This window comes from Syzygium oleosum, unplaced genomic scaffold (genome assembly GCF_021117445.2).
Source record: "Syzygium oleosum isolate NSW1041296 unplaced genomic scaffold, Sole_v2.1 Sole_v2.11, whole genome shotgun sequence".
Classification (NCBI taxonomy): Eukaryota; Viridiplantae; Streptophyta; class Magnoliopsida; order Myrtales; family Myrtaceae; genus Syzygium; species Syzygium oleosum.
In genome coordinates, this window is record NW_026607495.1 from 11,190,231 (window position 1) to 11,207,932 (window position 17,702).

Below are 17,702 nucleotides of genomic sequence, written 5' to 3' on the forward strand. Positions count from 1 at the left end.
ACCACCTTTGTTCCTCAACTTTAGACAATCTCTTCCCATCTACCCGTTCTCTTGACACTCAAAGCACTTCACGTGACTATTGAACTTTCTATGTTGCGACTTTGACTTGTTTCCACCTCGACTATCAAACCCACGATGTTTATCTCTACCCTGGATCACCAAAGCCATGCTACATCCTGTGCCAGATTGTTATCTCGCAACTTCTCATTTCATTCCTTAAAGAACAAGGGTAACTTCACCTCTCCTGAAAGTAATAATAGTACATCTTTCTAATCGTGAATCAATAAAGTACTCTCATGACTCCGACATACATACCGATAACATCATGCTCTACCTTTCATCAGTCAGGCCTCACCGACACTCTTCAAGTCCATCATAAATCTTTTTATATCGCTCTAAAAATTACACGAAATAGTGCATTGCAACATTAGAGTGATATGGATACGAGAACAATTTCCTTTTATTGAAGTAAAAAATGCAAGGAGTGACAATTTTTTTTGAGTTAATACCACAAAAAACTCCAAACTGGTATCCCTTTGATAAATTTATCCAAACTAATTTTTTTACTACTAAAAACCTAAAACCAGTACCCTTGTGACAAATTTACCCTCCATTAGTTTCCGTTAAATTTTAGCGTCAAATTGCTAAATTGGATGACATGTTGTAGTTAACGGGTGTACCAGGGTTTTATTCCTCTGTTTGTCATAGATTTATCAATATATGATTTTTCGTGATATTAATCCAATTTAACGAATGGTAAATTTATTACAAGCGTATCAATTTGGAGTTTTTGGTGATTAAAAAATTAATTTGGGGTAAATTTGTCACATGTGTATCAGTTTGAGATCTTGATGATCAAAATATTAGTTTTTGATAAATTTATCATAGCTTATCAGATTGAGGTTTTTGGTAGTATTAATCATTTTCTCTTACGTGCATGTGAGGACAGTATTAGAGTGACCTATGGTATAGGACTTTCACATTAGCAATCGGATGAGCAAGTCGAATCAACCCAACAAGTTACATACGAACCGGGGGTCCGGGACTCCGGAGATCGAACGAGCGAGTGGGGATTTAAACCTACGACGGAACCACCTGGGAGTATCATCAGTCTCGAGTCTTGTTTCCATGCTCGTATCCGACCGACGCCCCTCGAAGTGGACCGAGAAGCGGGAAAACGCAGTTCTCCCTACAAAACCCAACTAGAGAGAAAGACGATCAAAGCTCAACAATAGGAGGAGTGAAATGGCGCAATTCTGGAAGCCGGGGACCGAGAAGCCTCGACTAATTGACGACGAAGAAGGCGGCGTCCTCTTCCTTTCGGCTTCTGCTTCTTCATCCTCCTCCGGGTGCGTCCCCTTCTCACAATTTTCGGTTTCGAATCACCCGCATATTGAGTATTCGTTGATATGCGCAAGTGGGGAATGAAAAAGAAGTGTTGGCGATAATTTCTGTGTTGTTATGCTTGCTTGTGCCTAGATATGGGTTTGCTAGTATGGAGAGGCAGAGGCAAAGGCTTCCTGTGTACAAGTACAGGACCGCCATTCTTTATTTGGTGGAGACTCATGCGACCACCATCGTAGTTGGCGAAACGGGTAGTGGCAAAACCACTCAGATTCCACAGGTTCGTGTTTTCTTGATTTGGGTCGATTCGCTCTGTGTTCTTTTTGCTTCTCTGGAGGTCAGGCATCCCGAATTGGAAGAAGCAGAATGTGTTAGGATGAGATGGAGGTGTAGTTTTATTTGATGCAAGTCACAGACACTCCTCGGAGATAGTACCAACATGGTTTTATAGCTGTCTCAGAACCGAATTCACTCTGGGGAAAAAATGCAATTTCAATTTAGATTCTCTTCGGTTGTTTCCAATTTTTTGTTCCTTTGTTCTCTATTTGACCCTTTTCTGTGTCCGCTCTCTCATCTTTTCGGCCTTTGTTCACTGTCTGTGAAACTATGAGATTGGTCTTAAAAGGCGATGCAGAATGTTGCCCTATGTCCTTGATTTCGGTGGTAAGCACCCCGTATTTCTCAGTGTAAAAATTGTAGGGGAAAATACGTATGTGTCGCCTCCGTATGGTTGTTTATTGGGAGTAACATTGTCAAAATTTCTGGTCACTTTACAATTATTGTTTGGAATGCTTTTGCTCGCCATGCTTACCGAGTGAGAAATGATGTCTTGTGTATGAATGTATATTTTGATGTAAATGTGTACAGATGGTGTCCTGTATGGAATCTGAATATTGGGGAAAGAATAGAATATAGGGTGTACATATATGGAGAGGAGGGAAAACATAGAGCGTGATAGCATTCTTTGCAAGAATTGAAACATTGTAAGGTACAAGTTTGTTCATGGGGTTGGTAACAGGATTCACACTCCCGCTATTGGAGCAAATAATGGACTTACTTTGCCTGTAATGTCTGGATGGTTCTTTCGTGAAATTTTGTAAAAGAATCCTTTAATAAAAGTTGTCTGAGCTTTATGTTCTGTTGGTATGGGAGATCTTTGTGGTATTTGTAGGTTGAATTGTTAAATCCTTGAAGCATTGGTGATTACATCTGTTGTCCATTTAGAGAGTGAAGCTGGTTTTGTGGTTTTCAGAACCAATAATTTATGCATTATGTTTGTCATGCCTATGCTTGTATTACATATTCTTGAAAGAGAACAGAACTCAAGACTTGTAGTTTCCTTTAATGTTGTTGGCCACCATGACGTTGATGAATTATCATCTAACGATTAAAAGAGAATGTGTGTGGCTTCTCAACAACAATAGCCTTTATTTCATTGTTCCATTGCCTCCTGAAGTTAGTTCCTAGTTATCTTATTTGGAACCTTCTCATCCTTTGATTACGAAATTCTTAAAAGTTTGATGGTTGTGATTAACTTTGGTAATGCAGTACCTCAAAGAAGCAGGTTGGGCTGATGGTGGGCGTGTAATAGCTTGCACACAGCCGAGACGACTGGCTGTCCAGGTCATAAATTAAGTTGCACTACAATTATGCATCTGCTCACTATTTTTCTTGTTCATTTGCCACTTCCAAGACTGCCTATTACTGGTTAGAAAGAAAGCCTACTTTGCATTGGATTTGAGCTTTTTACTTGTCCACTTCATGTGCTAAGTTTATTATATTAAACTTCCCTGCACTGCGAATTCTAAATTGCAGGATCAATATTTAACCATCATGCTCTGTAGTAAATTCAGCATTTTTGGACTTGCCTGCCTACTGTATGAGATTGACCACAATTTTAGTCTTTATTTTATGCTTGCTTGTCTATAGCCCGATCTCTATTAGCATTTGTCCTTTTATGTTATTAAGCTTCAAATGTTCGGTGACAGGCAGTTGCATCAAGAGTTGCTGAAGAAATGGGAGTCAAGCTTGGAGAGGAAGTTGGCTACACAATACGGTTTGAAGACGCTACCAGTACAGTCAGTTTACTGCTTTAACTGTGGCTCAGTTACCTTTTGAGTTGTTGTGCTTTGCCTGTTATAGGGTCATGTAGAATTTACAAAAATTGTTTCTTGAGCCTGGTTTGGCTTAGAAATGTTAATTTCTGCTCGAATATACTCTTTTTTGGTGACATTCTTTATTTTTGTCGGCACAGGGAACCCTGATCAAGTTTCTCACAGATGGGGTGCTACTCAGGGAAATGATGGATGATCCACTTTTGACTAAGTATAGGTACTGTATCTGAATTGCCGTCTCATGTCTTCCCTTATCTTCTCTCTCTCTCTCTCTCGCATATTCGTGCATGCGACCACACTCAAGAAGAAGCATCTGTGTATGCAGAAATCCATATGCACACAGAGATCACTTTGAACTCCGTGCTTCCGTCTAATGCTCCTTTTCTCTTTTCATTTGATGCCAGCTTAAATATTACGTTTTCCTTTTCATGATTAATTATGGCATGCTCAATGTCTATTGGTCTAGTTGAGATGGATGAGAGTTTCAAAAGACTGAGTTTTCTACTTTGGCGGCTCAATGTGATTGTGTCAAACTATATGTCTCCGGGAGGTCAAATGTTCATTGGTACTTTGCTATATGCAGAGTTCAAATGGTTGGGAGTTTCCTTTAATTGACTGCTTTCTATCTCTTCTGTATTCTGCTAAAGTTTGCGGGTCAGGATAAGATGAGATTGCATGCCATCCACCCAATAGCTAGAGCTTTAGCTTTAAATCCTTTTACAACATCTTGGGGAATTTCTACCCTCACCCTTCCTCTCTAAAGCAAGTTGGCTTCTTCAGATTCGTTATAGATTTCCTTTGTCCGTTGGACCATTGCTTGAATTAAGATTCTTACTACCGACATTGTCAGAAAGCATAATTATATTATCAGGCATTGGTGTTGTATGTGCAAACATGCGGGCAAATCTGTTGATGGCCTTTTTCTTCATTGTGATTTCACTTTGAAACTGTGTAAGTGTCATATTATCTTCAAATTTCTCTTGGGTCATGCATAGAAATGCTATACAGTTATTTCACTAATGAAAAGCCTTTGTGGGTGATTCAACCTCAAAAGAAATCTTGTAGCAAGGCACTGGTTTGCGTTGCATGGCACATTTGTAACAAAAGATTGTCAGAGGGATTTGAAGCTTCTGGTTATACTATTTTGTATCTTTTATTTGTCCCTTGTTCATCTTGCTCCAGTCGTGTCTAGTATCAATGTCATCTTATTTTGTTCTTCCTTTCCTCTTTATTAAGTTTTGTCTGTTCTGATGTACTAGGATTACCTTCCTAGTATAGTCCTTTAGGACCTATCAATATAAAGGAAGATTGCTTTATGGCGAGATGTGTCACCTTGAATATCTGCAATAGACCAACGAGTCTACCTGCAGTGTAACTTTTGGTTTGTGCATGTGCCTATGCGCAAACAAGCGTGTCCACAGAGTAGATGTCTTCCTATTAAGAATGGTTGCTTGAATATTTTGAAGCAAGCTGCATTGCCAAATAATTTCTATTTTGGTGGTGGATCTAGATTGTCTGACACCATTGTAGAAGTGAGATGGGTGCAATACTGCTATATTAGGGTGACTGTTATATTAAACAGATGTTTACTTAGCTTAGCAGTAATTATTTTGAAAACTAGCAGCTCTTCTTGATGCAATTTTAGAGAGAGACCCCAATAGATGATCAAGTAGGAAGTTTTCAGTGCATTGAAGGAAAAGAATATGAATACTAAGTCTTTTCAGAGGTGAAAAATGTTTAACAAATATATGAATACTTACTCTCTGATATTTGTATATTCTAAAAATTTGGGATTTTGGGTTTCACAAATATTTTATTTTGTCTGACCTTTAGCCTGTTATACTTGGATTAATTTCTGTTGTTAATATTATTCTATCATCATCTGTTGTGAAAACAGTGTTGTAATGGTGGATGAGGCCCATGAAAGGTCTATCTCAACCGATATTCTACTGGGTCTTCTGAAGAAGGTATTATTTTGTACAACCAGGACATTTTGTTTTGGTTGTAATACAGCTATCTTAGACCTGTATTTTACTTGCTTTCAGGAAGCAATTTGAGAACTTCGGTTTTTTCTAGTTTAGACTAATTGCTAGTTCTGAAACTTTAGATTCAACGACGGCGACCTGAGTTGCGGTTGATCATATCCTCGGCCACTATTGAAGCTAAATCTATGTCTGCTTTCTTCCAAACCAGGTTTTCTTCGACACATTTACCTGTCCTTGGATTAAGTTTTGTCTGATTTTGGTTGGTTGTTCTGTTTTGAGCTTCTTTGACATGCAAGCTTGAATGAATATGAATATTCATTAAATATTGCAATCAAGAAGATATATTAATTCATTTGGAAGTGCTTTTCATTCAATGTGCCCTGCATTCATAAGTCTTTTTAATGCTGCACTGATCTCGACAAATTGGCTCTCGTTTACCACTAGTTGGACATGGTTATGACCTCTGATCATGATTAGGCCAAATCAGAGCTCTTTGATGCATTGTCTGAACTGCGATAGTTTGATTTTGAGTCATGATTGAAGAATAAGCTGCAAAAGTAGACACTGACTGATGCTTCAAGCATAAAATCGAGTCTGCATAACCCTGCTTAAATTGAAGCACAAAGTCTGCACATTTAGTGATTCCAGTTTTCTCGTTGTGTATTTGAGTATTTGTGGGTTTCTGTTCTTTCAATCCGAATGGTTGTTAGTTGCTCTTTGTGTTTTTTTTTTTTTGTTCTACCTGTGTAATCACACTATTTTAAAAGATAAAATTGTGTGTGTGGAGTTCCTGATTTTCTTGATTTTTCTGCTTTTAGTCTCTTATTTGTAGCCTTGGCATAGATCCATTTTGGTTGGCTCGTCCGAATCATTGCCCTCTAATAATTTAACATGTGCATTCTGATCTTAACCAAATACCGTTTCTCGTAAATTCGACATGATTCAGAGGAAATGAGAGCGTCCATGTTTAGTCAAGTATTCTGTCGAACTCAGTTTTCCATTGAAGTTTTTAAAGTTGAATATGGCTATTGTCTTCTGTATGTTGTAATCTATTAGAAGGCGCCGAGGACTACAAGGTGCGGAACCTGCATTGACTATGGAACCTGCAATTCTCTCAGTTGAGGTGCTGAAACCTGTCTCTCTCTCTTTCTCTCTCCACTGAAAGAGACAGTGTGCAAGTGGGCACACATCTCATGTGATTGCAGTTGCAATGCATGACCAACGTACAAATTGATCTGATATTCAGGGTAGAGGTTTTAATGTGCAAATTCATTATGGTGAGGATCCCGTGTCGGACTATATCCAGGCTGCTGTTTCAACAGTTTTGTTGATTCATGACAAGGTAAATGCTTTAACATCTTTCTGCTGTATGATAACCTTGTGATCAAATCTATGCTTTTAGGTTGTACTTGTTACTTTTCTATGTTCCCCTCTGATATTAACAGCCAAACAACAGCCAAATGCCAAAAAAAACTCACTTTTTGAATGATCCAAAAAAAGCATGAACTTTTGCTTGAGGGAGAAAAATGTCCATGAATTTATACTCTTGAGACAAAAATAACCTCACCTTTCAAACGACCCAAAAAAGAACATGAACTTTTACTCTAGGACAAATATATCCACAGTTGACTTTTCTGTCTAAAGAAGTTTCTTTAGCATCTGATGTGGCTAATGGTTGTGATGTGACATGTCAGTTGAGCTAGAAAGATGTTGTTTCACTTCGATTATAATGGATTATTTGCTCGATTAGCTTCAACATCACTGATTTGAAACCCTGATTTGCAAATTTGAAACACTAATCAAACTTCAGGATTTGAATTTCAGGATTTGCTCAAACTCCACAAATTAGAATAAAATCGATGATTTATGATCCTAATTTGCATACTCAGTTTAAGGCACAATCTTAGCCATCCAATTTGCAAACTTGATTTGGGGCTAAACTCTCTATCTTCTTTGAAAAAAAAGGAGCCAAAATCCTGCTCAATTGATATCGTTTTTGTTTTGAAATGCATGGCATCGGTTAGATTCAGCTGATGTGTCCATTGTAAATGTCAGCGGCGTTAGCTGTGCCTGATGCCGCATAAGCATTTTTGCTGGAAAAGGTAACAGTGGAAATTTTTGTCCCTTGAGTAAAAGTCTATGTATTTTTGTTTTTTGCTTGAAAGGTGAGGTTATTTTTGGCCTGATGGTACAAGTTCATACATGAATTATTCTCTCGAGCAAAAGTTAGTGTTTTTTTGGGTCGTTTGATAAGTGAGGTTATTTTTGTCCTTTGGGTATGAGTTCGTGCATTTTTTGGGCATTTGGCGGCTTATTAACTGCCTTTGAATGGCAGAATATCTAAGGTGTCAAACTACTAGGTAGCAAGAATATGCTTCCTTGCAATGTGATCCCTAGTTTAGGGGATGGGCTTGTACTGTGCTTGTTAGAATCATATATACTCCATTTAGGGAAGCTATTGTTAGTACTAGACATATATAGCTCAGAACCCTGCAAGAATACTGAGAAAAGTAGACTTGCCACTCATGTTCTTATGAAGAAACAAAAATGGATATCTTAAATGACCAGAAAAAGAAGCAAACTAGTCACAGCGATACCTTTTCTTTTCGGGGTTCGTTTAAGTCATCCTTTTGACAACCTCGCATGGCGGTACTTCATTGGCAAATAATAGGTTAAACCCTAATTACAACTTTAATTGTTGTTAGGAGCCATTTGGTGACATTTTGGTGTTTCTCACTGGTCAAGATGATATTGAAGCTGCTGTTAAGTTGCTTACAGAAGAAGCTCGAGACAACAGAAAAAGTTCTTCAGGTATGTTCATCCGAGCTTAGCATGTAGCTAGGGTTCTCTTTTCATCCAGACAATTTGGATACATAAAATTACATGAATGTAGCATGTCTTTCAGTACTTACAAGTAGGTGCATTTAAATAGGGTAATGATTTCAACTATTGCGGTTTGTCTTTGACACTGGGACAATATAGCATAACCCTGTCATGGGGGCAATATGTTGATCACTGCCTGAACTTGGATGACCATTGCATAAACAACCATTTATTGCTGCTCTTCTTGTGACATGCAGCATTTGGCATATATCCTTACTTGCAGACCTAATTCAGATATCCGTTTCTAACTGATCTGTTCCTTTTGCTTCTTTTAGGATTGATTGTTTTGCCTTTGTACTCGGGACTTTCACGAGCAGAACAGGTGTGCTAGTAGGGTGCTGGGAATCATTATTCTTTTTGTACACATGCTTAGAGATAGATTTTAATTGCTCTTGTATTTATTTCCAGGAGTTAATATTTTCTCCCACTCCTCGGGGGAAGAGAAAAGTAGTGATATCAACAAATATAGCAGAGACATCATTGACTTTGGAGGTTAGACTTTCTAATTTTGAAGCAGGAGTTGTACCTGTGAGCCTTAATTTCAATATTCTTGGCATGAGTCCATTTATAACTTGCTTTGTATTTCTGACTGGTGCAGGGTATTGTTTATGTCATTGACAGTGGGTTCTCTAAACAAAGGTTTTATAATCCGGTACTTCACTCGTATTCCCTTAGGGCCTGTTTGTTAATGTTTTTTCAAAAGCAAAGAGCGACTTTTTTGCTTTCCCGCGAAACTTAAAATATTATCCAATTTTTAAAAACTAAAAACTAGTTTTGAATTTTTGTGCCAACATTTGTGTATTGTAAAAGTATCAGGTGTTTCAAGTTAAGAAAAAGTCAAACTGTGCTCGCCGCAAAATTTAGATGAAGGAAAAAGCAAAAGTCTATCCATACAAGCTTTTAGATCATATAAACAGATTAGGTCGCATCTTCTTTAGGATTTTTATATGTTAGTGTTGCTAAATAGCAGTCTTTGACAACCATTTTGTTTCTATCACATCTTATGAATCTTTCAGGAATGGTCCTAGTTTCGTTTTGAGAGCCGAGAAAGTTTTACTGTGTTTGAGTACCTAGAACAGTGTGGACTGGTAGAAGCTCATGAGTACCTTTAAGTTGAAATAAGTCAGATAGCATCTATAATGGTGTGCACCTGCAAAGCTGGTTATTTGCTTTCTTTCTCATTGAATAATGTCCTCGTACAGTTATTTGTCAATTCGTTTTGTTTTTCCATTGTTGTGCATCATTTGTCTAGAGCTGTTGAGGGATTATCATTCTAGCATATGCGTACACGTTAGTACAAATTATGTTGACTTAGTTTGTCGGGCCTGATGCAGATCTCAGACATTGAAAACCTTGTAGTGGCGCCAATATCTAAGGCATCTGCCAGACAAAGAACTGGCAGGGCTGGAAGAGTTAGACCTGGGAAGTGTTACAGGTGAGTATTGACAACGAATGTATAAAGTACCCATCTTTTTTCTGGAGTTTATGTCCTTAGATATCATAGTTATCTCTAAGTCCTGACTGCAACTATTAGCTATTTGATAATTCATTTCTTCAGTTACGATAGGATATTGTGCTGTCATATAATCAAATTCTCCACGTATTGCTCTCAGCTAAAACTCTCAGTTAGCTTTTGATGTTGGAATGTGCCTCTTTTTTTTAGTTGATAAGTTAAACACAGAAGGAGTCTACCACAGAGTACCGGAGCAATGTCCAAGGAAGTGATTGCTTGGGGCTTCTATGTGTTATTGCTATTCCATAGCCATAAAAAGTTGATTCACTTGACACGTATTATGTGAGAGCTATGATAACCACTTATTGGTTGCTACATTGTCTTTTGGTTCTTTGTCCGCTTTATGCTCCCCAAAGAGTTACTTAGAAGCTGACTTAACTTTCAATATATGAATTACCTGCGAGAAAGTCCTTGTGCATTTTGTTGAGGAGAAGATGAAAGAAGCATGTTTAAAGTGGTCCGAACACATGAAACAAATCACAACAAACTCAAGATGCTTGAATAAGAATGTAGACCAAACCTTCAAAACTGCGAGAAACCCCCTTTTGAGTGCTGTGGTGTTTCCTGAAAGACTAGAACATTTGAGGAGTTGATGCTTATGTTTTCAATCACTCAAGGACTAGTTTTTTGATCAATAACTTGGTTATAATGGACGGAAATAATTATACAATCTGAAATTTTGTTGTATTTAAATATAAAAACCATGTCTTTATTCGAAAGCTTAAGTTTTTAAATCATTTGCTAGTTTTTTCTTACATAATTTTAAATGGTTTTAGAATAGGAGTCACGGAAATAATTATACAATCTGAAATTTTGTTGTATTTAAATATAAAAACCATGTCTTTATTCGAAAGCTTAAGTTTTTAAATCATTTGCTAGTTTTTTCTTACATAATTTTAAATGGTTTTAGAATAGGAGTCCGTAGGCTAGGTATAATCTGGCCTATGTGTGAGGTTAAATATTTGCAGCATTTAAATATTAAACTACACCTTTATCTAATAACGTAAGTTTTTAGATAATTTGGCACTGGTCGCATAAATTTTGCATTAACATTAGGATAGCACTAAATATGACTTCTGCAATTCATGATTGGAATAGCAAAGCCTAATGATATAGCAAACTGCACCTCCCCCCTTTTCTCCCGGTTCCCCTCCTCAAAGAAGGAAAGAAAAGATAGAATTATGTTACATCTATTACTAGTGCGGATGGTAACTTCATGGAGTTGATTTTCCAATCATAATCAGGGGATGAGGTCACCTTGTGAGCAAGCTTAAACTTGTTCATATTAAAAGATAGAATTCTGTTACATCTATTACTAGTACGCAGTGAATTAATTGTGTACTTAATTATTTGAAAGTCTGCTTAGACAAGTGTTTGAAGACTCTTTGGCCAAAACTAAAAGTGATGTATGTAGACATCTTCTGTCTTTCTTGAGCCCCATGATTCATTGTATTCCTTTTTGCACATTGTCATGTCTTATCATCTAGCTATACTCAAGTCTAATGAACTTGCATCTTTGGCTCTCCTTACATGTGCAACCAGGTTATATACAGAAGAGTATTTTGTCAATGAAATGGCTGCTGAGGGGATCCCAGAGATACAGAGATCAAATCTTGTTTCCTGTGTGATTCAGGTGTGCAGTTTCTTGCCTCGATTTTGTCACGTGAAGTTTTCTTGAATACATGCATAACTCATGATATTATTACATTTACAACAAACTACCTCTGAACTTAGGAGGAACAGGAGTGATCAGGATGAGTTTCGACCCAATGTGGTTTTAATATGAAGTTGTGTCTTTTTGTCAATGGCATAATTGTAGCTGAATCAAAATTGTATTACACTTTTCTCTTCTGTATGAACCTTTCTACGCTTTAACCAGTAGTTGAAAATTCTTCTTCCAATTTTTGTTGGGGATCTGGTAAGATATAGACGAGTTTTCTTCTGTTGTACTTCATTTAAATTTTACTTGCTTAAGCAACTTCTCATGTTTCTTTGTTTTACTTTACTGTTTCATCAATTGACAAGCATGTTATCTTTCGCTTGTAAGTTTTAGTGGCCAAAAGAAAGGTAGGGACCTTTCAGCAACATGCTGAAAGGAGACTCCACTCTGCTTGACAAATAACTTCATGTAGGTATCACATGAAAAATAGTGTCCGTGGTGCAATTTACATTTCTTTGGGGCTAATTTTCACTGACTATAAGTATATTGTGTGTTTTTATAATGAACGGTCACTCTTCTTCAAATTTCTGAAGCTAATCATATTTTACTGATCTTTCAGTTGAAAGCCCTGGGGATAGATAATATCTTGGGCTTTGACTGGCCGGCATCTCCATCCCCTGAGTCAATGATTCGTGCTCTTGAAGTGCTATACTCTCTTGGAGTACTTGATGATGACGCCAAACTTACGGCACCTCTTGGTTTTCAAGTAGCTGAGATTCCACTTGTATGTAGCACTGGACTCTCTTTTGTCACCGCTATTATTTTTTTTAAGCAAATTTTGCTTTTAATGCCTGAATTTTATGTACACTGCCATGCTTTTATTTGGCTGTTATTCCTTCCACCACTCCCAATCCCAATTCTTCGGCATCTCTGTCTGTGGTAGATATGTTGTTAATCTGGTGTTATTTGAACACACTTATTCTTGGTAAACCGATAGGCAAAATTGGAGAGAAGAAATAAGCCAATAAGCAATCTTCACTTATTTTTTATCATATTGGTACTCGTCAATTCCAACTCCTCGCCACCGACTTTTATTTTCCATGTGGGTTGTAGATGTCTGTTTCCGGGAGCAAACCTTTTCCTTCATGGTAGTGCTGCATATTCATTCAGTGTTGAAGTTTCTTATGCACTAGCATTTTGAGCTATGAATTCTGACTGGTTAAGCACCCAAGGTTTTTTGTTTCTTGATTTACTTTTTGAAAAATTCTGTTTGAAGTTTTCATGATTAACTTAGTTCATGCAGATCTCTGCATTTTGTTATCTCAATTGAGCTTTTATGTTATATCAGTTGAGCTTTGTATAGGACCCAATGATCTCAAAGATGATCTTGTCTTCAAACCAGTTGGGTTGTTCTGAGGAGGTCCTCACGATTGCTGCAGTTCTTTCTATCCAAGTAATAGTTTCTGCCTGTGCCATCGATAGCTAGACTTATTTGATGGTAAAGGAACTTCTTGAGCTTAAATTACCTCTGGAAATTTCTTTTTCAGTCTATTTGGGTTTCCAGTAGGGGAATACAAAAGGATCTGGATGAAGCAAAGTTGAGATTTGCCGCTGCTGAGGTTAGCATCTTGGTTTTTTATCCACTAGTCAGCTATATGTGCTTGGGGTAGACTTCTTTATTATTTTCTCGCTATGACATTCTCCTAAAAATTGTTCATTTTGTTAAAGCATCTCATTTGTCTTATGGGTTAAAACTTAAGATATTTAGGATTTTTTGAAGTTATTAATGCAAATATTTCCACCATCAATTATTTTATTGGGTTTACCTTCTTATTTTGATGCAGGGTGATCATGTAACATTCTTAAATGTGTACAAAGGATTTCTGCAGTCTGGCAAATCATCGCAGTGGTGTCATAAGAACTACATTAATTATCATGCAATGGTATGCACCTTTGCAGTTTAGAAGACTGGTGTTATTTGTTTTTGTATGCCTGTCTGCTTTACATTTGATCCATTTTACCTCATTGTTCTTTTTCCCGCAGAAAAAGGTGGTTGATATCAGAGGACAACTAAGAAGAATAGCTCAGAGATTGGGAGTAACTTTAAAATCTTGCGACAATGATATACAGGTAATGCTTTTACTCACGCTCTGGTTTCTATTATTTTCTCATCTTTATGATTAGTCTGAAACTTCACTCACTGCCTACTGAGAGAGCTTTTCGCAATTCGCTGAGTGATTCTGGAGCCACAATCTCTCCTTCCAAGTTTTTTGGGCCATAAAATCAATCTTGCACTTCACGTCAATACTTTATTCAGGTCTAAATTTGTTGGCTGTTGAGGTGTAGCTCCTCGGACATAAGTGCTCAAGTGAATCTTGATCATCTTCTTAAGAAAGTTTTTCAAAATGAGAAAGTGATTTTCTTGGGAATGTCTCCAAAAGCAGCAGCATGATAGGTAAATTGAGTTTTAAGAACATTAACGACATCGACAGCTTTGTCTTTACTGACAAAGCTGCATCTATAACTTGGGTCTTCTTATGCCATCTCACCCTGGCCTGTAATTTTCTCCATAGTATACAACTACACAGGATCTTTTCTTCAAAGTATCTGTTCGCTTCATTCTGCCTTTCCTTACCTCTTTTACCTTCCATCTCTGTCATAACTTCGCATCTCGCTGTTGGAGCCTCTGGATTTCATTTTCTTCACATTTATAAACTATTTTAAACGTGTATCTCTCATCTTATCCTCACCCGACACCAACCTTTCCTCTGATGCACTTGTTTCTAGTAATCTCTTCTTATGTGTCTGCACATCCAGCGGAACATCTCCGTATCTGCTAAACTCATTTGTACCATGCTAAAGTTGACTGCGTAACATCCTAAGCCGTGAAGCATTGCTGGTCTAAATGCTCTAACTGGAATTTGCGCTTAAGCTTTAAGTGATATTTCGTTAAAGCAAATGATACTAGATTCACTTCTTTATGATATCATGGAAAAATAAATGTTTGTGACATCAAAATGCTGTTCATGTTATAATGTTTCAAGAGAACTATAATAGAACCAAAATATATTTGGGAAAAAGATTTAGTCAACCAACACTCTGCTTCCGCTCTTAAAACCAAGCAAATATTCCTCATGTTTTACGAGAAGTTTTGGACAACACTTCCTACTTTTGACATATTGTCGAGATTTACTGTGTTTCGCTCTTCCTATTATGCCGTTGTTTTAATGCACAATTTTATCTATTACACATTAATCTGCTACTGTTGCATTTAAGTCCAGTACCAAGATGAGACTTCTCTGCTCCCCCTAGTAATTCTCTCCTTTTATTGTTTTTTTCCTCGGTATGAAAACCAAAGAGAATCAGTGATGTATGCAGTTGGGATATTGTTTCCCTTTTCCCCCTCCCTTTTGGAAATCACTTTCATGGTTCGAATTTTATGGGTGAATGTTGATTATTTCATGAGGCGGGCTGGTTAAAATCTAGAAATATTGGCGTCAAATGGCCCGATCATAAGGGCAGGCATGGCATGGTGAATCGTCAGAGATTGGATCATTGAGTCATGCAGAAATTTTCGTGTTTGCTCCTTTGACAAGATACCGTTATTTTCACAGCGAAAATTCTTGAGGAAAGCTCTTATTCTCACAATCTCTCGCAGGTTGTTAGAAAGGCAGTTACTACGGGGTTCTTCGCGAACGCTTGTCGGCTTGAGGTGATTTTTTCTCCGTCGCCTATTGGGCTAGCCACTGCTATTTATGTTCATGACCGTAGTCATCCTCGGTGTTCTAGTTACACTTCAGTAGTATGTCATAGTCAGGGTCAGCTGATATTTGATTTTTTCTTCTGGCCTTTAACGCGTTAAAAAGCCATTTAGTCATGATGGGATGTACAAGACCGTGAGAACGTCCCAGGAAGTTTACATTCACCCGTCCTCGGTTTTATTTCGGTGAGTAAGCAATGCTATATATTTTTTCATTTTGTGTCCGCCGAGAGTCGATCTTCTGCATCGACAATATACGGCGCCTGATTCTGTATCTGATTCCTTCTTTGCTCGAACGACATCACTTGCAGTGTAAATCCAAAGTGGGTTGTCTACCACTCGATCGTCTCGACCGACCGGCAATACATGCGCAATGTCGCGACCATCGAACCGTCGTGGTTGAGAGAAGTCGCGCCACATTTCTACAGGCAGGATGGACTTGATCCTATGTTGCATTGAGTCTTTCGACTCGGTTAGTAAGCACGTTCGGGGCAATCTTCTGTATTCTATGAACTGACAAGACATCCTTACCGGATGTATGGAGGGATCTATTTTGAATCGACAGATTGTCTCTTCCCGAGGACCAATTCAATATTTTGAATCGACAGATTCTCTTCCCGAGGACCAATTCAATATTTTGCAATTTCTCAACAGCTGCAATTCCAAGCAACTGTACTTCAAGGCCACTTTTGAAGCGCTGACTCCACACCAAAGTAACAAAACCAAAGGTTTCGGAACGTTGTAATGTGATTATGAATTTATAAGCATAGTGGGCTTTTTAAAATTTATCCATTAGCGAGAAAATACCTAGTGCAAAGCTCAATGGGATACGTACGTTTTTTTTTTTCCTTTTAAATTTCTTATTGCCAACAAGGGCGCGTTTGGTAACGCTTCTGTTTCTCTATTTTTCTGTTCTTCTGTTCCCTGGAACAAAAAAAGAACAGAAATCCTTTTGGTAACGCATTTTATTTTTCTATTTTCTGGAATAAAAAAGTAGCTAAGAAATAGATTTGAAGCAGAAATAAGAAGTAGAAAAAATCTACTTCTTTGTTCCTAGAAATAGAAATAGAAATAGAAAGGTCCGGTCCTCAAGTCGCGACCTCAGCTCCTCCTCCATCCTCCGTCGTCTGCAAACCGTCTCAAAGCACCGGTCCAGTCCATTCTCGGCAGAAATAATAAAAAAATTATAAAAAATTAATTAAATTATAAAAAATTCCAAAAATTCATAAAAATCAGAAAAATTCTCAGAAAATCCATAAAAATCAGAAAAACTTAGAAAACCCATAAAAATTTGCAAAATTCCGAAATTGAAAAAATTCATAAAAAGCTTTCTAGAAAATAAAAAGAAACAAATTTCGGGAAAGTAAAAAGTTTTAATAACTTTTCCCCAAAAAAAACAAAAATAAAAAATTAACATAATGGCTTAGAATAAATTAAAAAATTCCGAAAATTCATAAAAATTAGAAAAATTTCAGAAAAATCCCATAAAAAATTAGAAAATTAAAAAATTCCCAAAATTCATATAAATCAGAAAAATTCTCAGAAAATCCATAAAAAATCAAAAAAACTCAGAAAACCCTTAAATATTTGCAAAATTCCGAAATTGAAAAAATTAAAAAAATTTCATAAAATTTTTTTGGAAAAATAAAAAGAAACAGATTTAGGGAAAGTAAAAAATTTTAATAAATTTTACCCCAAAAAAATATAAAAAAATTCACATAATGGCTTAGAATACCTATGGCCAGCCACTTTGAGTGAAATTTAAATTTTTGAGGTGCCCAAGTGGTATTTTTGAAGATTCCTTAGTTTAGGGATTAAAATGGGTTTTAAACCCCTAAAAAGGATTAGACAAACCAATAAATCATGCTTATTGATTTTTTTTACTTATAACTTGTACTTATAGTTAAATAAAAGATATAGATTTGAATGCAAAAAATTGGGAATAGAAATTTTGTGCAGTTACCAAACGAATTTATGTTCTTTTTTTATTCCAGGAATAGAAATTTTGTGCAGTTACCAAACACATTTCTGTTCTAGAAATAGAAATTTTGTGCAGTTACCAAACGCATTATTTTGCTCAGAAACTCTTCCAGGAAATAGAAATAGAAAAAACTATTTCTGAAAAGAAATTGTTCCTAAAAATAGAAACGTTACCATACGCACCCCAAGTGGCTCCATTTTGGGATTTTCGTCCTGTATTGTATCACAATAGTTGATTTTTGGGTTTTCACATGAGCTTTACTTGTGGATCTCACGAGATCAATGGTTGTCATGCACTCGGTTCACTAGAATCAGACAGCTATTTTTCCGCCATTTGATGGGAAGGTTTTATTAACATTATGCAAACGAGACGTTTGGCCCGGTCAAATGCCAGCTAACGGAAAAAGTGAAAAAAAAAAGAAAAAGAAAAAGAAAAGGAGAGTGTATTCTGGAAAATTATTTT

General features: G+C 37.0%; 1 protein-coding gene across 1 annotated transcript; it reads left to right on the forward strand.

The window, feature by feature from the left end:
• The first annotated feature begins 1,000 nt into the window (after positions 1-1,000).
• On the forward strand, positions 1,001-15,860 carry LOC115680546 (probable pre-mRNA-splicing factor ATP-dependent RNA helicase DEAH9). The gene is made up of 23 exons (XM_030604361.2): positions 1,001-1,349; positions 1,480-1,624; positions 2,893-2,967; positions 3,333-3,422; positions 3,599-3,675; positions 5,356-5,425; positions 5,566-5,651; positions 6,500-6,566; positions 6,690-6,785; positions 8,149-8,254; positions 8,602-8,648; positions 8,735-8,818; positions 8,925-8,978; positions 9,661-9,761; positions 11,382-11,472; positions 12,119-12,283; positions 12,863-12,952; positions 13,047-13,118; positions 13,344-13,442; positions 13,543-13,629; positions 15,158-15,211; positions 15,366-15,445; positions 15,571-15,860. Exons 1-23 carry the CDS (start codon positions 1,246-1,248, stop codon positions 15,716-15,718), a joined length of 2,088 nt encoding a protein of 695 aa, XP_030460221.2. The 5' UTR covers positions 1,001-1,245; the 3' UTR covers positions 15,719-15,860.
• Positions 15,861-17,702: the final 1,842 nt, after the last annotated feature.

Excerpts from the sequence above, each read along its gene's own strand:
- LOC115680546 (XM_030604361.2), top strand. The coding sequence starts at position 1,246 with ATGGCGCAATTCTGGAAGCCGGGGACCGAGAAGCCTCGACTAATTGAC. Across the intron at positions 8,819-8,924 it reads AGACATCATTGACTTTGGAG|GGTATTGTTTATGTCATTGA; the intron begins GTTAGACTTTCT and ends TGACTGGTGCAG. Across the intron at positions 13,630-15,157 it reads CTTGCGACAATGATATACAG|GTTGTTAGAAAGGCAGTTAC; the intron begins GTAATGCTTTTA and ends AATCTCTCGCAG.